The following is a 22,289-nucleotide window of genomic DNA, read 5'->3' as shown; positions in this document are numbered from 1 at the left end:
AATCAAGTCTTATAGAGGGGAGTAGTATATGATTATGAATAGAATTGCATCATAAAAGGGTGTTGGAGTGAGAAGAGCAGGTCAAAGTCCAGAGAAGAAGTAACAGTTAAACCAACTATGCATGGTGGCAGAGGGAACATACGGCATCTACAAGGCAGAAAGAGATCCTTTCAAAAGATATCTACAATAGGAAAGAGGATCAACTGCTTGGGGGAAAAAATCGCAAACCAAAAATAAAGTTATATGTGTACTTTCTTAATTTTTTTAAAATTCTGAACTTGATAAATACCAACAAACATGAGAAGTCATCACCACCTGCCCAGGATCCCTGTGCCCAACCAGCCCTCTGGGCCCTAGACCCTGGAGGGATGGGAAGAAGAGTAAAAGGTAATCAAGGACTGGTATGAGCTAGCCCCCATGGCCACAGCAGGTTGGTGGGATGACTCCAGGAAGAAGTATAGGCTTGTCAGAAGGCAGCACCAGTAAACTGGCAGTTGTTATCTAGTTTGTCCAGTCCTAGTGCGTCACAAATCATGATCCAACAATTGAAGATCCATTAACCAAACAGCACAGTTGGATATAGCAGGACAAGAGCATGGGGCAATGAGAAAACAACATATAAGGATTGGAGAGTGTTTCATGCTAGTCTTTTGCAGTCGACAGAGGAAGTTTTGAAGAAATCTATATATTTCATAGAGAGCTTCTCAGAGTAAAGGAACATAATGAGTTTGAAACAGTTAAAGTTAGTTATAAAGTGGATCTTGATCATCAAAAACATATAATACAAGAATAAAAACTGGAAGTTCCACCAAATGGTGTAAGCAAACCAGAAAATTCCGTTCCTATTCTGTTCCTTTCTTCTCCTTCAGTTTATCCTCACTGTATTTTGCCTGTATTTATAGTTGCTTTCATGCTGTCATCTCATTTGGATTGTGAGCTCCTTTAGAGCAGGAACTCTTTTTTGCCTCTTCACATTCTTAGCACAGTATAGCACAATACCTAGGAAATACTTAATAAATGCTAAGTGACTTAGTGACCAGTATTTCCATACACAGAAAAGAAAGTGAAGATTGCACATGAAACCATGGATCTCTACCATAAGAAGCTTACATTTTGAAAAAGAATAAAACCAATGTAATTTCAAAGCTATCTTGCTAGATTTTTTTTTACTTCATTTTCTGTTGTCTTTAGTGCATTTTTTTCTAAAAAATGCTACAATGACCCTTTTGATTCTCTTTTTTATTTTTGGCATCACTAGATATAAGTTCCCTCTTCCTCTCAAAACCCTCTCTCAAATAAAACACACACTCCCCCTTCCCAACACATACTCACCCCAAATAAAACATAGTCAAGCAAAACACATCAAACATTGGTCCAAAAATGAGTATCTTAATCTGCACCAAAAATCTCCTCTCAGGCAGAGGAAATTACGCTTCATTGTTCTCAGAAGTTTAATCAATGCAATTCATTGTAATGATCAGAGTTCTTTCAAAATTCCTTTTCTTTATAAAACTGTAGTCAATGTGCATAGTGTTCTATTTCACTTTAATTTCTTTAACAAAGATTTTCCTTTTAAAAAATGTTTTAAGTATTTATTTGCTCTCTCTTTTACATTACTCCTTCACCAAATGAAAAAAACAAACAGAAAAAGCAACTCTTGTAACAAATATACATAGTCAGGCAAAACAATTTCACATGTTGGCCATGTCCAAAATACATGCCTCACTTTGCATCTTGAGTCCATCATCTATCTGTCAAAAGATAGAAGCACATACATCACCACCAATCCCCTAAATCATAATTGGTCATTGCACAGATCAGAGTTCTTATGTCTTTCAAAGTTGTTTGTATAAATTATTTTCCTGGTTCTGCTTACTTAGTTTATTTATACTTATATTTATGAAATCCCATGTTTCTATGAAACTATCCATTTTGTCATTTCTACAGCACAATAGCATTCTATTTTATTCATATACCATACTTTGTTTAGCCATTCCCCAATTAACAGGCAATCCCTTGGTTTCCAAATTTTTTGCCACCAAAGAAAAGGCTGCTATCAAAATTTTTAGATGTATTGGTTGTTTTCCTTTCTTTGATCTCTTTAGGGTACAGATCTAGTAGTATTATCACTGGATCAAAGAGTATGCACAGTTCAAAAGCAGTAACAGATGTGAAACTATACTATAAAGGAATCATCAAAACTTGAATACTGATACACAACATGCAGAAACAACTGAACATCTCACATCATACACAATTCTCTAAATCCTAAAATTTATAATGCTTTGAGTTTTGCGAGAAACCATATGTAAATTTTATCTCATTTATCCTTACAACAACCCTGTGAGGAAAGTACAATTATCCTGGTTTTATAGATGGGAAAACTGAAGCTAAAGAGATTTGGGGGGGGGGGGGGGGGGGGGGGGGGGGCCGCAGCTAGGTGGTGCAGTGGACAAGCACCAACCCTGAATTCAGGAGGACCTGAGTTCAAATCCGGCCTCAGACACTTGACCCTAGCTATGTGGCCCTAGGCAAGTCACTTAACCCCAACTGCCTAAAAAAAAAGGAAGATTAGGGATATGTTTAATGTCATTGTACATATATAACCTATATCAGATTGCTTGCCCTCCTGGGGAGGGGAGAAGGAAGGAAGGGAAGGAGAAAAATTTGGAACTCAAAATCTTATAAAAATGAATGTTGGGGGGCAGCTAGGTGGCACAGCAGATAAAGCACCAGCCCTGGATTCAAGAGGACCTGAATTCAAATCTGGCCTCAGATACTTGACACTTACTAGCTGTGTGACCCTGGGCAAGTCACTTAACCCCCAAAGCCCTCCCCCCCCCCCATGAATGTTGAAAACTATCTTTATATATAACTGGAAAAAAATAAAATACTATTAAGATTGGGGGAAAAAAGAGAATAGGGGTGATTTGCCAAGGGTCACACAGTTATTAAGTATCTGAGGAAGGATTAAAACTCAGATCTTTCCTTGATTTCAAGGCCAGAATTCTATACCACCTACTAAGATGCAGAAATGAAGAGGGAGAATATATCCAATAAGCTACTTCCAGTTCCTGCATTTCACATAGGCTGTGGGCAGAAATGAACAAATGAAGCTGTTTAAAAATGGAATGAGCTGCCTTCCAAAGTCCTGCACTTTCACCTGTCAGCGATGTTGGAGAATACATTCCTACTTGAGGCTGAAAAAATGACTAGATGATCTCTAAGAATTTATGATTTGTAGCTAAGGAATTGGGAGAAAGACTGAGAAAGGGGAAAAAAAGAGACAATAAGTAGATACTCGACAGTTGAGTATATTTTCTACATTTCTTAGTCTGTACTTGTTTTTATTTTCAAAGTTCACAATTTATTTCTGAAATAAATTTTAAGATAATATTAAATTCTGAATGATTCTATAGCTATGAATATAAAACTTGGAGTTGAAAACTTAATTTTGTAACCTGAGGTGTTTAACAACTTATTAGCTAGAACATGAAAGTCCCTTGTATGATGTAGAGATATCAGATCACCTAGCTTTGTTTATTTCTCATCCTTCAATGCTTGGAGGTAACATTTCTTTAACTATTCTGAGGCCTTAAATCAACTCAAACAGTTTTCAAGGGGTGAGGGAACAATTTCTTATCTAACTGAATCCATAATTCATTTAAAATATTATACAGAGGGGCAGCTAGGTGGTGCAGTGGATAGAGCACTGGCCCTGGAGTCAGGAGGACCTGAGTTCAAATCCAGCCTCAGACACTTAACACTTACTAGCTGTGTGACCCTGAGCAAGTCGCTTAACCCCAATTGCCTCACCAATTAAAAAACAAAACAAAACAACTACAGAGTTTTCAAAGACCAACACAAAACCCCATCTTTTTCCTTAAGAGGAAAAAAGATCAAAGTTGAAAATGGCCCAAATGTCACATATTACCAATGAAGCTTGTCTAAAGGGGTATAAAAAATATCAACCAAGAAACATAAGATCAGAAAAGTAGATGAGACCAATACATAACCAATGGACAACCTGAGTACGTTAGTGGCTCCAAGATTTTAAAAGGCCTAGGAGTAAAGTCTCCAGCATTTATCTTCTATGGAAGACTTATGACAGAAAAAAAATAGACATGAAAGACATGAACAAACAATCTCACATAAGAATGCATTATTTTTAAAATTCTAAACTTAAGCAGGAGCAGCTAGGTGGCACAATGACTAAAGCACTGGCCCTGGATTCAGAAGGACCTGAGTTCAAATTTGACTCAGACACTCGACACTTATTAGCTGTGTGACCCCTAGGCAAGTCACTTAACCCCTCACTGCCCTGCCAAAAAAAAAAAATATAAACTTAAAACAGCCTTCAAAATGAGCATTTCTACATACAAAGAAGAAAAATAAGAGGACTACACCTAAACCTGTGACCACTGTTAACAGGATGCTTTTATTTTAAAATATATATTAAGAAAAATAAAAACAACATTCAAAACAACTCTGTAAAAGGAAAACAATTCTTCATTGTATAATAAATTCAGCATGTAACTTTCAAAGCTGTCTTGTTGGTTTTAATGTGTATGGTTTTAATATGTAAATTTATCTGACTTTATTAAACATTTATATCTTTATGTTTTTACCCTTTTACTAACTAATTTGAATATGTTTAAAATCACTGAATAAAACAGTACTTAAATTTTGTTTACCTACACTACTTTCTTTCATTATTGAGATAATGGCTCCATAATTCTCACATTTTGGACATGCTGATCAAATTCACTTTCAACCTTTGTACTCGGTAATTCTATAAAGTTTGATTATACCCGTCTCAAGTGCTGAATAAATAAATTGAGACACTTGACACTTACTAGCTGTGTGACCCTGGGCAAGTCACTTAACTCTCAGTGTACCATAAGATAAATAAACAAATAATGGAATAAATGAATGAATGAATGAATGAATGAATGAATGAATTAAATCAATCAATCAGGCTAGCACCTTCAGATAAATCTGAAATAACTTGGTTTGTAAACTTTAATTAAATACATTTGCCCCAACATATCTACAATGAAACTCATGTGTTCATCACTCAATTATTTGTTTTCTCTGATTTGAGCACTCCTTTTTTCACGATGTGACTAGACCAGTGAAGTTACATTAATAGGAGTTTTTAGCTCTCAAGTATAACATCTTTGCTTCACTGAAAACAATAAATGAAAGAAAACCTCAAATACAATCATCTGATGAAAGGGGGCTAAACTGTAATGACCCCCCAAAAATGCCCCCCAAACTACCAATACCTCTAAGCTATACTAGACCAGAGTCAATAAATATTTATTATTATTCAGTATCTACTGTATCTATAATTAAAGGCACTATATATAAAAACAACTTTCTGTCGATTAAAACAAAATTTTATTGAGCATCTGCTACGTATAAGAACCATAATAGGTACAATGGGAGAATTTTTAAAAACAGAAGATAAAATCCTCCCCTCAGTAAGCTTTTGATTTAGTTGGAGAGATAAGACATACACACATAAAAAAATTGTTGAAAATACAAAGAAGCATATGATAAAAGCCTAATGGAAAAGAAAGAAGGGAATAAGAAATGGCTACTTTTATGTCAGGCACTGTGCTAAACACTTTTTACAAATATTTAATTTGATCTTCACAACAACCCTGTGAGACTGGTATTATTATTGTCTCCATTTTAGGGTTGAATAAACCCTAAAATGAAAGAAAAATGAAATGAAAAGAAAGAGGTAAAGTGACTTGGCTAGGGTCACACAGCTAGTGTCTAAGGCCAGAATTGAAACAGGGTCTTCTTGATTCCAAGCCCAACAGCTTATCCACTACACCAGCAACTTCCTCTGGGATAAACAAAACATGAGCTCAGAAAAGGGAAAGGTATCATTAGGGAAAAGAGAAATTGGAACAGACAATGGAATTTAGGAGAGGCAGGGAAGAAGCAGGAGCATATTACAGAACATGAGAATAAATTCAGCAACACAGAAGCAAAGAGTTCTTAAAGCATATATAGCAGAGAGCAGAGTGACCAGTTTGGCTTGAAAGGAAGATTTGTATATGGCAGGTATTTCTGGAAAAGTATAAATATGTCTGAAACCATCTTATATATAATATATATATAATATATATATATATATATATATATAATATATATATAATGAGGAACAATGGAATGTTTGTCAGAACAATTAACACGAAAGCTACATTTTAGGAAAATTAATCTGGCAGTACCATGCAGGGAGAAAAAACTTAAAATACAGGTGACTTACTGGAAGCTACTACAATAGCCTAGAAATGAAGTATTATGGGTTCTAATACTAGGTAATGAAAATGAAATTTTCCACCCCTTCCCAAGAAAATTCAAATATAGGATATATTACAAAGGCATGAGAGTAAAGGAAGAGTCAAAGATGACTCCAAGGTTTCAAGCATAGGTTTAAGTACCATTAATATAAACCCCCTACACCATCAGTTTTTCCATTTTAAAATAAGGCAACTGAAATAGATAACTCTGAGATACTTTCAAATTTTAGACCTATGAGGTTATGAGGATGAGAACTGAGAATGGCTAATAGAAGTCATTTTATAAATGAAGCTTCAGTGGGATACTAGGGGCACAAGTAGATTTCAGAAAAATCAGATTGTAGAAAACACAGTTCTCTCTCCCATTAGACCCACTGAATTTGCCTTCCTCAAGAAATACAGACCAGAAAAAAGAATATACAGAATTGGAGATTGTATGATAAACATGGCAAAGAACAGAGGGACAACAGAATCTAGGATGGGGATGTGCACACATGATGCTGAAACAGCCATCAAAGCAGTCCAGATGGTGGAAGAAGTTTAGTTCATGCCCAGTTTGAGTGTACAAACTAGATTCTATGCATTAAGAATTCTCAGTTAAGTTTAGTTTAGAATATTTTCAGAGAAGAGAAGAATCATTCATAAGTTGGTAGACAGAATAGTATTTGGTATAGCCAGGTCAGCAAGGAACTAAAAAGTATTGATGCCAGGTGATTCAGAAGAGTAGAGGACGGTGGGAAATGTGTGTCAATATAAATGTAGAAGTAATCAAGGATAATAGTTGAGAAAAGGTGAAGAGGAAAAAGCCAAAAAAATATACAATGTGCAACAATGGAATTGGCTGCCTCATGAAATGAACTCCTCATTATTACAAGTAGTGAGGTAGAAGTTGGGCAAACATCTATCAGAAGTGCTATAGAAAAAATTCCTATACTGGGTAGGAGGATAGATTAGCTAGCTAATCCCTAAGGTCCCTTCCAGTACAAAGACTCATTATTTAAGTGAGGCTGTTTGCTCAAATGTTAAATGACAGAGTTGGACCTGATGATCTCATAAGGTCTTTCCAGCTATAAAACTTATGATCTATTATGAATATCCATCTCAATTATCCCTATGCCCTCTGAGATCTTATCTACTAAAAGATTTAACCAAAAACAAAGAATGGAACTGGACACGGACAGTAATCATTACTTAACCTCCCTGTGTCTAAATTTCCTAATCTATAAAGTGAGGAAGCCATCCTGATCTCTTAGGTCACTTTTAGCGCTAAAGCTATGATTTTCAGCTGTGTATTCTTTTGTTAAAAGCCACAGATGTTCATTCATACCTCTCTGAAGAGTGCTCCATAAAATTGAACAATATATGGGCAATCACTACTTCTCATCACCACATCCAAGTCCATAAGCAGCTGTTTTTGCTCTTTTTCATCCACTGTAGATCGAATCCTCTGAAAAAATAATTATTATGAAAAGTTATTTCACAAAAACAGAAAATAACCATTTCAGGAACCTGTTTTTAAGACTTCTACACGAAGATTTTTTAAAAATAAGCACTATTCTGAAATAAATATCCATAAGCAATATTCTACGTCATAAGAAAACTTTCCCAAAATGAAAAATCAATTCCGTATTTATGCTAACTATTCATCAATTGAATCTACCACAGACATTTCAGAAATTCCTTTTCTGAATGAGTATGGGAATCTGACACCAAAGCACATATTAATAATGATGAAAGTTAGGCAACAAGACATGTATACTGCAAAAATTAATGCCCTTATGGCAGCTATAAAGAAACTAAGGAAAGGAAATACAGGAAAAATTATAATAAAATTACATTTTAAAGGGTTTTCACAGGAGAAACTATGAGCACATGTACATACCAATGATAGAAGGTTAAAGCTGGCTGAAGAAACTCAGTTAATTAAGATGACTTGTTTTAGGCCACATAGCTACTTAGGGTCAAAACTGGAAATAAAATCTACTTCCTGACTCCCAGGCCTTTTCTTCTAGATCAGGTTAAAAGCAAAAATCATCAAAACTTTCACTCAGACTTTAGGCTAGAATAAACCTGTATAGGGGAACCTGGAAATGAGGGAGAATCCTTTTTAAGTCATCACTCTCTTCTTAAAAATGTGTTCCTTGGTGTACTCCTGGCACATAGTAATGGCAAGTTGAGATTCCTAGGAATGGTAAACATATTATCAGCAATGACCCAAGAGGTCAAAGCAAAGTCAAAGACTATAAAATAAAACTAGAGGAGGATTCTCCTTATGGTAGAAAAGCAGGTGAAAAAACAGGTTGATAATGATTTTTTAAAAATCAACAAAATTTATGTTTTTTATCTCATAGTGACATTCACAACCTCAAATTCGTTAACTCACCTTATTTAACATGCCAGTGGTTTTTTGTTTTTTTCATTATAGTATTGTCCTCTAAGAATTTCAAGGCACTCCTCCACAAGTGTCTTGAAAGAAGAGGGCAATCAAATGAATTTCCATTTCACAGATATACCAAATATACAGAGAAACAACTGACATCCCAGGGGGTTATGAGAAGCACAGGCTTAAATAGAAGAAGCAGATGCTTCTCTTGATCTAAGACATGTCAAATGAAAGAATTGTAATTTTATCATTCACTACTTCTTCACTAGCTATTATGTTTTCTGCATGAAAGAACTGGTTAATCATAAGTTTATATTTGCAAATCTCATTTTGTATTTTATTTCCCAAAAGAAAAATAAGAAAAAAAATTAGATCAAATGCTTATAGAAATCAGGAATTATTTCCCCATCATTCCCTTACTGCCTCAGTGTTCTTATTCATTTAACAGTTGGAAACTTTGCTTTGGGAATGATATTAAGATTCATCTTTCAATCAAAAAGATCATTTCAAAAAGGTAAAAATGACTCAAACCCAATAATAGTGAAAGATGTTCATAAACCTTTGGTGCTCATTTATGCAAAAAAATTAATTACATCTTTCCTGGAAACAAATTTTTCTAATATATGACAACTTTATTAGCATCTATATTGTGTATCAGAATCAGAACAGCAGTCCCAGGAACTGCTGACAAGTTGGGGTGGGGGCCAGCTGCTGTCAGCAATGACACTGATTGGGGGGCTTGAGGAGGAAATTAGGGATTGAGGAGGAAAAAGAGTAATACTCATTTGTTTGGGAGCAGGAGGAAATGGGTTTTTTCATTATATATTTCTTTAGACATATGAAAATAACACTTATGAAAACTTTTATTGCTTATGAACATTACTAATGTCAGTCACTAAAGTACAATATCTCCCTAAACTGGTTCCCCTCTTTGGCTTCAATTTTATCATGTGTAAAATGAGGGAACTGTATTAAATAATACCTAAAGTTCCTTCCAGTTCTGAATTGAGTTCTAGGAAACAAACATAAGAAATTATATGTTATGGACAAAACTTCAAAAGAGGGTAGAACTATTTTTTGGCTAGTCATAAAAGAATGTCTTTTCTAAAAATAGTATTTCCTTTGGTGCTTACCAAAGTGCATGTACACAAAGAGTACTTAATAAATGTTTAAAGGATGAATAAATTGGATCAAAGGTTTGGAGACATATATCCAAGAGACACGGTAGCGTAGTACAGAAGTGGTAAGCTCATGCTGGTTATGAATCAGATTAAAACCAGATAAAATTGAGAAATGCTTAATAAAATAAGTAAAAATACAATGCAGTATTGATTATGTAAACTTGTGATTGCTCCATTTCTATTTGAGTTTGATACTGCTAGTGTAGTGAGTAGAAGGATGGACTTGGGAGTCAAAAAGACATGTTCAAATTATGCCTCAGACACAAGGTAGGTGACCCTGGGTAAGTTTCAGCCTCAATTTCCTCATCTGTCAAACGTAGATAGCAATAACATGTATTTCACATGGTTATAATGAAGATGAAATGAAACAATATGTGTATGTATACATGTATCTATAGTGCATAATGTGTAAGCTATGTAGATATATAGAGATATGTATATACACACACATACACACATACGCACACACATTTATGTATCATTACAAATCTTTAGGAGCAATATAAATATTAGCTATTACTATCATGCCCAAAGATATAGTTCCATCAGCAGATAGTATATTCATTTCAAGGTCTTCATATGCCTTTTGGGCCAACCCCATAATTTTTAGTGAGGGCCAAGGAGGTAACATGACTTGACCAAGCAAAATCCTGTTAAAAATCAGAGTCAACTTTGTGACTCAATTTATGCAGGTAAAAGTTCTGTTTCCCAGCAAACATGACACTATGGGATACCAAGATTGAAGCAGACTGAATTTGTCATTTATTAAGGTTTAATGTGAGATACTAACAGCTAGGTTTAAGCAGCACCACTTTTAGATTACCTGAATTTTATCCATTTTCTACAAGAATACATTTGTATATACTTAATATTTCTAATTATACAAAACATATACACACATATGTATATATATATGTATATATGTATATATTAACATTATCTTATTTCATTGCTCAACTCAATAAGACTGAATTAATAAGTCTGAATTAATCCAAACTCCATTAATTTACAACCTATGATAATTCAGATTAAGAATTCACTTTTCCTAAGCAAATTTTTCCAGATTGTACAAAGAAAGGGTTAAAAAAAAATCTTGAGAAAAGTAAATAAAATTATCAACCACATTTGGTATTTAGAACTACTTTAGAAACATCCATTTGCTCACAATTGAAACTGCAATTTCAAATAACTATATATTATATACAAGAATCCCATTTATCTCTACTTGCCAGCATTTTCTTTGCCTAGGTTAAGCTACTATATGTAGTTGAAAATAATACAACATTCCCCTAAAATACTCCAAAAATGCAGGACTTCTAGTAATTATAACTGGATATTTCCCTCAATTTAAATAAGTGAAGTTTTACTGTATTTAGAAATTTTTTTAAGGTAGAACACCAAAGTCCTAAAATAGAGACAAGGCTAAGCTACACATTATTGCAAATAAAATTCAATTCAACAATTTTTTGTGTGTGTTTAATATGTACAAGTCATTATGCTATCACATGGGGTATATGGTAAAAAATAAAGTATTCTACATTAGTGGAAAAGGTCAGCCTTGGCAAATAGGCACGACAACTCTTCCTCAAAGACTAGAACAAAAGACAGATAAACCTTGAAAGAGAGTATTTTCAAGTGTAATAAGTAAACTTCATCTTCTCAGTAACTTCCAAGGCAATGTTGTTTGGGGGCTTAAGGAGAGATGGTTGAAACAGCCACTTCAGGGAACATAATTGAATTATTAAGGGAAGAATAGGAGGATTGTCTAGCATCAGTGAAGACTCAGTTGAGATAATTTAATTCAGTTCATCAAAGATTAAGTGCCTACTCTGTGTAAGGCACTGTTTAGGGCACTAAAGGATGACAAAAATTAAACTGTCCTCCCCTTTAATGGAACTTATATTCTACTGGGGGGGGGGGGGGTTAAAAAAAAACTTTGTTCTATTTAGAGGACAGAACAAGAAGCAATGGATGAAAGCAGCATATAGGGAATTTTGCCTTGATGACTTCTTAATCATTTGTGGAATTGGGCTGCCTCAGGAGCTGGAAGGTTTCTATCTAGTGCCATCAGTAGTCTTCAAGCAAAAGTTATATGACCACTAGACAACTATGTTGTAAAGGGGAATCTTTTTCAGTTATGGACTAAAGTAAGATGGACATGGAGGTCCCTTCCAACTCTGAAATTCTTTAAGTTTGAGGGCAAATTCCAGGTATGTTCTAACAACATGAGATGAGATAAAGGGAAGATGGAAAGAACATAAGATAAAGAGACTTGGGACAAAGTTGAGCAATAAAATAGGGACCCACAGATTTAGAGCAGGAAGGAACCTTAGAGGGTAGCAAGTCCAACCTTCTCATTTTATAGAGGGGAAAACTGTGACACTCGAGATGTTAAGTAACTTGACTAGGGTCACACAGATCATAAGTACTTGAAGCAGGATTTAACCAGATCTTCCTGACCCCAAGTCCAATGCTTCATCCACTACTACATGCTGCCTCTTCCAAGCTCACTGAAACTTGAAGGACAGAGGAGACTATAGACTGACTAGCTTTGGGAATTATTTCCTCATCAGGCAACAGAAATTTTGAATTACAGGGATAAGGAGAGCAGGAAGTAGAAATTTACCAGCCATAAAATTAAAAAACAGTTGATAGAGGCCCCTATGCATATTTATGATAAATGGAGTATGGTGGGATTCAAGAAGATCAGCTTCCACAGTTAAATGCTAGAAAGCTGGGGTGGAAATGGTAAGGAGGAAGCAAGGAATTTTGGCCAGTCATCTAGTCTAGTAAAAACCTATGGGTATTGATGATCTACAGAAATTGTGTCAGCTCCATAGCCTCAATGAGGTTGTGACGAAATAAAGCATACCTATATAATAACCCAAGTGTAGTACAATCTGCACCACTCCATACACACCACCCCCAATTACCAGCACACAACCTCATATCAGAAAAATGGAGATCACATGGAGCAAGATCTCTACATCTCCATTTCAAAACTCAAATGTCAACAATATCACTTACAATCTCTCCTTTGTTCCAATGTTGGTAGAAGTGGTCCTTCTCGCCAGCTCTCTGCATATGCCTTGACCCCCTCCTCTCCCTTCTCCAGAAGCCTGCCTTTTTGATCATCCCCTTCTCCCTAATTTTTTACCGATGAACCAAACACTAGTTCCTTCCCTGCTATCTACAAACATGCCCAGATCCCAGGCAGACCCAGAAAAAGCCATCTACATTCCCTACCTCAACTTCTGTACCTCCAACTTACTTTTCAATCACTTGAAATCTGGTTTTTCTTCCCACCACTGGAGTAAAACTGCTTTCTCCAAAATTATCAGTGACGTCCTTTGCCTTTTCGCAGCCCTCATCCTTCTTGACTTATGTTTTAATAATTTAATAATGTTGCCCCTTCCTTCCTTCTCTTTCCCCTGTGGGTTTTTGTGACACTGCTTTCTTAACCTTTTCAATTGAAAATTGAAAAGAGGGTCATCCGTGTCTTCAATGTGTGGGTTTATCCCAGGTATCTGTCCTGGGCCCTGTTCTCTTTTTCTACTTTGATAGCAGACAAACTCCTCTTCATCTGGGACCTCTTGAGGCTCACATTCATTCTATCTGTTAGCCCTCACAGAGTCCTGAACTCGCCTCAGATAACACTGCATCTCTAGATATCCTTTTCAGCACTGGTTGTACCATGTCTCTTAAACCCTCATTTACATTGGTCCTGGAGAAGAAATATTAACACTTTTAACTCTCCCCTTTGACTTCCAGGCTTTCTCCTTTTGTGTTTCACTCAGTAACCTTCCCTATTTTCAGTTCACACAATTAAAATTTTTTACTCATCAAAATCATTGTAGTTGTAGCATACTTACCTCCAAACCATTCTCCCTTCTTTCTTAAGAAGTTCAGAACCTGTCTCACCATTTTCCTCTCCCTCTGGCCATTATACTGGAAGATTTTATTATTCAGGGAGCTAAAAACTCCCTAAACTCTTACTTCCTAAATCTCTTAATCTTAATCTTCTTAAATCTCTTAAATCTCTAGGATCTACTCTTTACTCCACCTCAGGTACCACAGAGGGATAGTCTATACACTTAATCTTGCCATAACACACAAATGTTCCACTTCCCTGATTAGAAATTCCTTTATCTGACCATAGCCTATTATTCCCAATGGTTCACCACTTTTTCTTTGACCCCATTAAGATCTTCATTCCCTCCATTCCTCAGTATTTTATCAGGCCATTACCCCTACTATACATTTCTCCCTTTCCAAACTCAACTCAACAATTAGCCATTTCAACTCTACACTGTGCTCCACTGAATTCCTTTGTCCCTCTATCCTAGCAACATTTTCCTCAGCATTAGATTACTCCCACCATCAGTTTCCACCTTTCATGCTCACAAGCTGCTGAACAAAGCTGGAAGAGAAAGAAAGGAAACATGCACTGATTAAGCAACTGCTATGTGCCAAGCACTGTGCTAAGCACTTTATAAGTAACATTTCATTGATCCTCACAACCCTTCCAGGTAGGTGCTGTAATTATCCCTTTTATAGCTGAGGAAACTGAAGCAAAAAGAAGTTAAGTGACTTGTTGAGGGTCACACAGCTAGTAAGTGTCTAAAAACCAAATTTGAACTCAGGTCTTCCTGACTCCACACTGCGTCCTATCCACTGTTTCCTAGGTAATCCTCATAGCTATGCTGACAGGATACAGCACAAATATATTTTATCAATCTCAGCTGACACCTCCCTGCAGCAAGCCTGTGAATCCATTTATTCCTAACAGATTCCTTATCTCACTCCCCAGAGAACCTATTCTAAAAGTTTATCATCCCTCCCATAGTTCTCTGCATTTTCTGCCACCTGCACTGCTTTTGGGTTCCTTTGGAATTCATCAGACCCCCACATGGCATACCTTTCTCCTCTCCCCCACTTTTCAGATTCATTTTGTATATTCTCTTCTCCCATTCTCCTTGAAGGCAGGGACTCTCTTTTTATTTGTATCCCTGGTGGCACAGTAATGGTTAGATATGGGTGTTTTAAAAATATTTACTGAATAATTGGTCCTTTACTCCTTCCCATCCCCACCCCACCTGAGGACCATTCCTCTTATTTTGGAGAGGGGGGGGGGGGTCAGAGGTGGAGGGGAGAGAAGAGACAAACCTGAGGCCATTCAACATAAGCTCCCTTTTCTCCCATTCTCTTCATCTCAAAAGTCTTTGACATGATTTCACTCTTTCTTCCTCTCCCCTGGTCTCTGAAAAAAGGCAGCCCTTCTCCTTTGTAGTCATTCTCTTCTGTGTTTATATTGGGAGACCCTTTCTCTATAACAGCTCTTTATTGTGGGAATTCATTCCAGCCTTACTTCCTAAATTGGTATTTTATGTTCGAGACCAACTCTGCTATTCTGGAACAAATGTCTGGGCCTTGTTTGGGTGTGTGTTCCATTCTGTGGGAACTAAATGTTATGTTATTCAAGGATCTGAATGGCAGTTCTAGCCTGGGGCCTGAAAACTGTCAGTTTGAACTCAAGGCAATCTGATCTAGTTACTAATTACTGCTCTCCTAGTTTGAAGTTTGCAAACCCCTGAGTCCAGCTTGAGTTTGGGGGACTCAACTATATACCTGTAAGACTTTATAGGTCTGAAGCAACAGAACCACAGGCTTCCCCTTGGTCTGAGTTCCCTACCATGGTCACTCAGTTGCAGGCCTAAGACCTGACTAGAGCCCGAAATCAATGACTCTGCTCCTAGGTCAATGCTGCACACAGCTGCAACTTGCTTTTGTTCCTGTTCTTGCCCAGTAAACAGTCTTTGATTCCTCTTTGCCCCTGTCCATCTCCTTATGCTCACCTTGGCTGGAAAAAAAATAGCTCATGCTTTCTCCTTGGATTTCACAATCAATACTTGGTCTGACATTCTTTCTATGTCTTTGTTGGCACAGTTATGCAAGAGAGTTGGGCTGTACCATCTTTGTTGCCCGTTGCCCCCAAGTTTCAGCTTATCACCAACTGCCTACTGGACATTTAAAACTCAACACATCTAAAACTGACATTATAATCTTCCCTTCCACCCATCCTTTCCTCTTCCAAACTTGCCTATTTCTAGTAAAGGCAGAGAATCCTTCCTGTCTTCAAGTTTGTTATCTCAGCATCATCCTCAACTTACAACCTACATATCCAATCAATTGCCAATCTTGACATTTCTACCCTGACAATTTCTCTAGTATCTGATCCCTAATCCCAACTCTCACTGCTAGATTATCGGAATAGCATTCTAACTGGTCTCCCTAACTCACTTCTCTCAACACTCCAGTCAATTCTACCCACTTCTGCCAAAGTAATTTTCCTTAAGTGCAGATATCTGACCATGTGATACCCTTACTCAACCAACTCTAATATCTTCCTCTTGCCAAATATATACTCTTCTGTTTGTCTTTTAAAGCCCTACACAACATGGCCCCAACCAATCTTTCCCGTTTCACTGGACATTATTCTCTCTTCTGCACCGTGACTCAGCCAATCTGGCTGCCTCTGTTCCTTACTTTCAATGCACCATCTCCTGTTTCCATGCCTTTGCACTGGCAGTCCCCCATGCCTGGAATGCATTTTCTTTGCCTCTATCTCAGAGTCCCTCACTATCATTAAAATGAAGCCCAGGCACCATCCTCTGCATGAATCCTGTCCTGATACCCCCTCCTCCCAATATACTTAACTTTCAAGTATTTGAGTATTTTGTTTATATACAAGTACACACAAATATATATCATAAATGTAAGTCTGTATAAAAATGCATATTGTAGATTTCTGCTGTGCCTATTATTTTATGAATGTGTTGTCTCCCCCCATTAGAATATAAATCCCCTAAAAGTAGCGTTATTCTTTGTACTTGTATCCCTAACACCTAGCACAGTAACTGGGCAAATAGTAGGCACTTAATAAATACTTGTTAATTTATTAATACACTCTCTCCTGGTGATCTTATCAATGCCCAAGAGTTTAACTATCATCTCTATGCAGATGACTCTTGAAGATACAAGTCAGCTTTTATTTTTCTCTTGAATTCAATCACTGCATCTCCAAAAGCCTGCTGGTTATCTACATCTCAAATTCACCACATTCAATACCAAACTCCACATCTTTCCTCTTAAATCCATGCCTCCTAACTTCCCTCCTCCGCTCAGGTCACCACCATTATTCCAGTCACCCAGCTTTACAACCTAGGAGCCATCCTTAGCCCTTCTCTTTCCCTCACTCACCACAGCTAAGTATCTTACTGATTTCATTTCCACAGGATCTCTCACATCCTCCTCCTCCTCCTCTCCACTTGCACCATAAAATTGTAATTTAGTCCCTCAACATTGCTCATCTGGACTACTCCAGTAGTGTCTTATTTGGCTGGACTCCTCAAATCTAGCTTCTCCCTTTTAATCCATCTACATAGATGTCAACTTGATATTCTTTAAGGCACAGGTCTGACTGTGTTAACTTCTTGGTCAAGAAGTTTCAGTGGCTCCCTGTTGCCTTTAAAGCCCTTTATTATCAGACTCCACCTTAACTTTTTAGTTCATTCTATATTAACTCCTTCTTCTATCCCCCACATATACACATTCCTGTGTTGTAGTCATACTGAACTACCTGCTCTTCCCTTTACATGGCATTCCATCTCTCATCTCCATGCCTTTGAACAAGCTGACCCCATGCCTGGAATGCCCTGCTTCCTCACTTTTTCCTCTGTGATTCCCCTAGCTTCCTTCAAGGTTCAGTTCAAGTATCACATCCCCTTTCTCAATTGCCTCAGTAGTTAGTGCTCCCTGCCTTTAAAATTACTTTTACAGGATATTCCAAAAGTCTTAGTGCTATTTTAAGCTATAAGACGTAACACCCTTTATGTTATATCATAGTGCCTATAGTAGGCACTTGAAAATGTTAGCTATGATGATGAATATATATGTATGTGAACATGTTTATTTCTCCTGAGTAGAATGAAAACTCTTCACAGGCAGAAACTGACTGGTTTTGTATCTGAATTCCCAATGTCAAGTCATATAGTGGTTTAACTGAACTGAATGCAGAGCAAGCATTTATTTCCCAATCTCATCGTCTCTGGCAGCACAGGTTCTATAGTAACTTTGAGTCTTGAGATTTCTAATGAACTGTGAATGACCTTTGTGAAAGGCCCTCTTCAAAAGGCTTCATAATTTTTTTTTCCATAGCATTTAACATCAGGGAAATAGAGGTAGAAAAGTAAGATAGTACCCAAGAGTAGGAAGGAGTACGCCAGCTTTTCTACCTAAACTAATATGTTGGGGAGCAGGAAATGAGTAGTCAGACAAATCTTCTGAAGCCTGCCAGGTTTGTATACTGAGAAGCTGGAATGAGCATGAGGAGAATCAATCTAAGAGAGTTTGCTAACAATAAAGTAAGGCTTCAGAGAGAGGAAAAAGTGAATGGAGTAAGGGTCTGAGATCCTTCACGTGGTCTTCCAACCCTCCTATATCTAAATAATACAGACTGCTCTGAAGAAGAAAAACAAAAAAAGAATCTCTAGTAATATCAGAACTCAGAGTATTGCTCAAATAGTGGTGCTTTCTTTACATATTTCTGGATTTACACATTTCTGGACTGTGAGACAAATCCTATTTAGATTTACAGATTGGTAATACCAAAATATTCCAAATGTGGTAAACAAAACAAGATGAATGGAATTATTTCTCTAGTTCTAAAAAATAACCTTTAATAGGCTATTACTTTAATAGTAATTTTTTGTCTAATATACAAAGTACAGTTAATACTTTATTTTTAAAAGCACCTGACTCAACTGGTGGGGTTGCTGCACTTAAAAAAGGAGGGTTTCAACAATGAGGAGCAAGTAGGCTCTGTGACTCTGTGAGAGTCACCACCCAGACCTTTTCCACTTTCTTACCTAACTATGATAATGTCTATTGTGGGAAGAGTTCCAATCATATGAAGAAGGTCTGAGAGGGATACCCTAAGAGTAATGTGAAAATTAGTCAGATTCAAAACAGGATATGTTTAAAAAGTTTTCGAACTGGACAATGATGAACTTACAAAATCTAAATAGTTCTGATTTTGCTATTTAAAGCTCTGTTGGAACAGGTAAGTAAAAGATTTTATAGCACTGACTTTAGACTCTATTTGGGGGAAAAGGGAGATTCCCTACTAAAAGGATTTAAAATTTAATGTGTTCACTCAAGATGTATCCCAAACATTCCAACATATGACCACATGATTCTGCCATAGACCCAAATTACTTATGTTGCTACTGTTGTTATTGTTCAGTCATGTCTGACTCTTCATGACCCAATAAGGGGATTGCCATTTTCTTCTCCAGCTCATTTTATAGATGAAGAAACTGAGGTAAAGAGTTAAGTGTCTTACCCAGGGTTACAAAGCTAGTATGTGTCTGAGGCCATATTTGAACTCAGGAAGATGAGTCTTCCAGACTCCAGGTCCAAGACTCTATCCTGCCCAAATTACTTATTCATAATCTCAATTCTTTTGGAATGGAAAAGAGTACTATTACGACAACTGGAGGAAGTAATGCCAAGTATGTAAGTTGAAATTGCTTTTCTATGTGTAAGGAGAAGTGAAGCATTTAAAAGACATTTAACAATAACTTAGCTCCCAATATATTTTTATATTCGTACTCATCAAATATCTGACTGCAACAGGGAAGAAATGGTGAATTATCTTCACTGTTGCTATTATACTAAATCTATCTGGATATGACAAGTGGGCAAGTCAGGTGATTGTTATAACTCTAAATACAGCTATAGCCTGTTTCTATACAGATGATGTTCTAGATATTTTTAAGTTCCTGCTATATGACCAGGAAGGAACTATTGTACCAAAATTACTCCAAAAAACTCCTGGAACCCTTTAATAACTCTTTAATTAACCCTTAAAGGCTTATTACTCATTGATTGAGTAAATACCAGGAGGCCTTTAAATGCTATGGTGAAAAGTTTATATTTATCTCAGATGCAATAGGGCACACTACTACAGCTTTTCAAGCAGGAAATAAAATGGTCAGAAATATGATTTAGGAATATTATTTTGGGGGCAGCTGGTGGCACAGTGGATAAGGTACCAGCCCTGGATTCAGGAGGACCTGAATTCAAATCCAGCCTCAGATACTTGACACTTCCTAGCTGTGTGACCCTGGGCAAGTCACTTAACCCTCATTGCCCAGCCCCACCCCACCCCCCAAATCAAACAAAGGAATATTATTTTGGCAGCTGTGTGAAAGAAGTATTAGAGAGAGGAAAGATTAGGGGGATGATCAATTAGGAGGATGTTGCATTGCTCCAGAAGAGGTGAAGAGGGGCTGAACCAGGGAGGCTATTGTGCAAATGGAAAGAGGGCTGAAAGATACTGCAGAGGTACAATCCACAAAACTCTTGAACTAATAGAATGGGGGTTGGGGCAGAAGAAGGGAAAGATAAAGAATGACTCCAAGATAGTGAAACTGAGTGACCAGGACGACAATGTGTCTTAAATAGAAATAGGAAAGCTCATTTGGTAGAAATGACTCACCTTGCTTCCTAAAAAGGTTCCTTTGCTCTAAAGTGGAGTTCTTTTCTTAGATACATATTCTTTCTACCCAAATTGTTCAGGAAAAATGGACATTTATTACTCTATACATTAATCACTCAAATCTGTATTGCTGGCCCACACAAACACACATAGGGGAAAGCAAAAATCACTTTCGTCCCTAGCACATGGATGAAATATGTAAAACCTCAGCTCTATATGAAATAAACAACTATAAGTTTCACTTTTGGTAAAAATGAAAATTCAGCAATAAATTTCCTGAGCTAACTGAACATAGTAATATATAGTAATACATAGTAATCACACTGAAATAACGTCTCTTCTTCTGGCTCACAGCATACATCTCAAGTAAATTAACACACAAGTCAAAATGCTCTTCTAGGGAATTATAACATACTTTTTCAGATTATCAATGTTAATTTGCCTTTTTTATATCTCACGTGATCCCCTAGGAAATGCCAAAAATTTAAAAAGCTACAACCAGACTTATTTCAGCATAGACTACTATACCCATTTTTATATATCAGTTTGACAAAAGTGCTAAGACAGTGAAAGAATACTGACCCTAATACCATTAATATCTAGTTACAGTCAAGTGACAAATTGATGTTTTCTCATCTAAACATCCTACTACACTTTCCACAATAACTACTTCATGGGATAAGGGAATAACTCAGTTTTGTTCTGGGTTTCCTATATTTTGGGAGTTTGGGGTTTTTTGTTTTTTGTTTTTTGGGGGGAGGGAGGGAATAGGAGTTCATAATAAATTCTCCCTTCTTCAAAAGGGAGAAAATAGTCATAAATCCACTAAAAGTTTATATAAAGCCCACAAATTATTTTTTAGAAATCAGTCAACATTTTTTATTTTTGGCTACTACCAACTGTCCAGAAAGGTCCTTTATAATCTTTATTTATGGGTCCTGGGGAAAAAGAAAGGGGAAGTAGAAGAAACAGATAAGTATGTCACTCTCAAACTGTGTAGAATCTGACATGATCATCATCAACTACACATTCTGAGGGCAGCCTTAAGGAAGTAAAATCTAGTCAGCAAGGCCAGTTTAAGGCTGAAGTTACTGGCAGCCAGAAAAACATGGTTCCACAGAAACCATTTCTGCAGCTGTTGTTAACCCTTCCCCTGTCTAACCTGCCCCTTCCATTCTTTTCTAGATCTTAGCATTGCCCCTCTCTCAAGAGGTCACCATTATGGTCAATACCCACCCATGACAAGTGGTAGGGCCTTAAGTCTGACACACCTTAAGGAGTCCAGCCAAAGTTTTATCTTGTATAAACACTTACACATGCAAGCATATGTGACAAAGCACTTGTCATATATAAGCTTGTCTGAGTCAAAATACTGCAATACACCTTTGAGATAAACAATTTGTTAGACACTATATTTACAATAAACATATCCTTCACTTAGAATATAACTACAACAGAAAGAGCATTACTGCCCCCATCAAGTTTTACCACCTAATGGATTAAAGTACCAAAAGTAATTATGGGCATCACCTACTTTAACTGCCATTATTTGCCCACTTGGTTTGTGGACCATTTTGTTGACAGAACCATAAGCTCCTCGTCCAATTTCTCCAAGGTCTTTCAAGTCCTCTGCAGTGAAATCCCAGTGCTGTTCGGGGGAGATCTTCAGTTTTCCTGATGATTCAATGCTGTGTGTTCTCAGTCTCTCTCTGTTAAAATATTGGGAAGCAATTTTTCCACATTTTAAATAAGTTTTAACTTTTTCTTTTCGGTAGCACTGAATAAATGTGTGGGAAGGCTTGGTTTCTCAAAAGCTAATGAAACATTCTGACCTCCAGGTTTTA

At 36.8% G+C, this 22,289-nt stretch overlaps 1 protein-coding gene across 5 annotated transcripts in view; it reads right to left on the bottom strand.

Moving 5' to 3' along the window:
* MAP2K4 (mitogen-activated protein kinase kinase 4) overlaps positions 1 to 22,289 on the bottom strand; it is a 143,525-nt gene that overhangs the window by 35,263 nt on the left and 85,973 nt on the right. For all 5 annotated transcript variants that reach the window (XM_044004751.1, XM_044004747.1, XM_044004749.1 and 2 more), the window contains 2 exons: positions 21,980 to 22,154; positions 7,648 to 7,767 (listed from right to left, as the gene is read on the bottom strand). In XM_044004751.1, the coding sequence (XP_043860686.1) occupies positions 7,648 to 7,767; positions 21,980 to 22,154 (295 nt within the window). The remainder of the gene's footprint in view (positions 1 to 7,647; positions 7,768 to 21,979; positions 22,155 to 22,289) is intronic.

The sequence above is a fragment of the Dromiciops gliroides genome, chromosome 4, assembly GCF_019393635.1.
Source record: "Dromiciops gliroides isolate mDroGli1 chromosome 4, mDroGli1.pri, whole genome shotgun sequence".
Lineage (NCBI taxonomy): Eukaryota > Metazoa > Chordata > Mammalia > Microbiotheria > Microbiotheriidae > Dromiciops > Dromiciops gliroides.
Note: the sequence above shows the minus strand (reverse complement) of the source record. Positions and strands in the feature narration are given on the sequence as shown.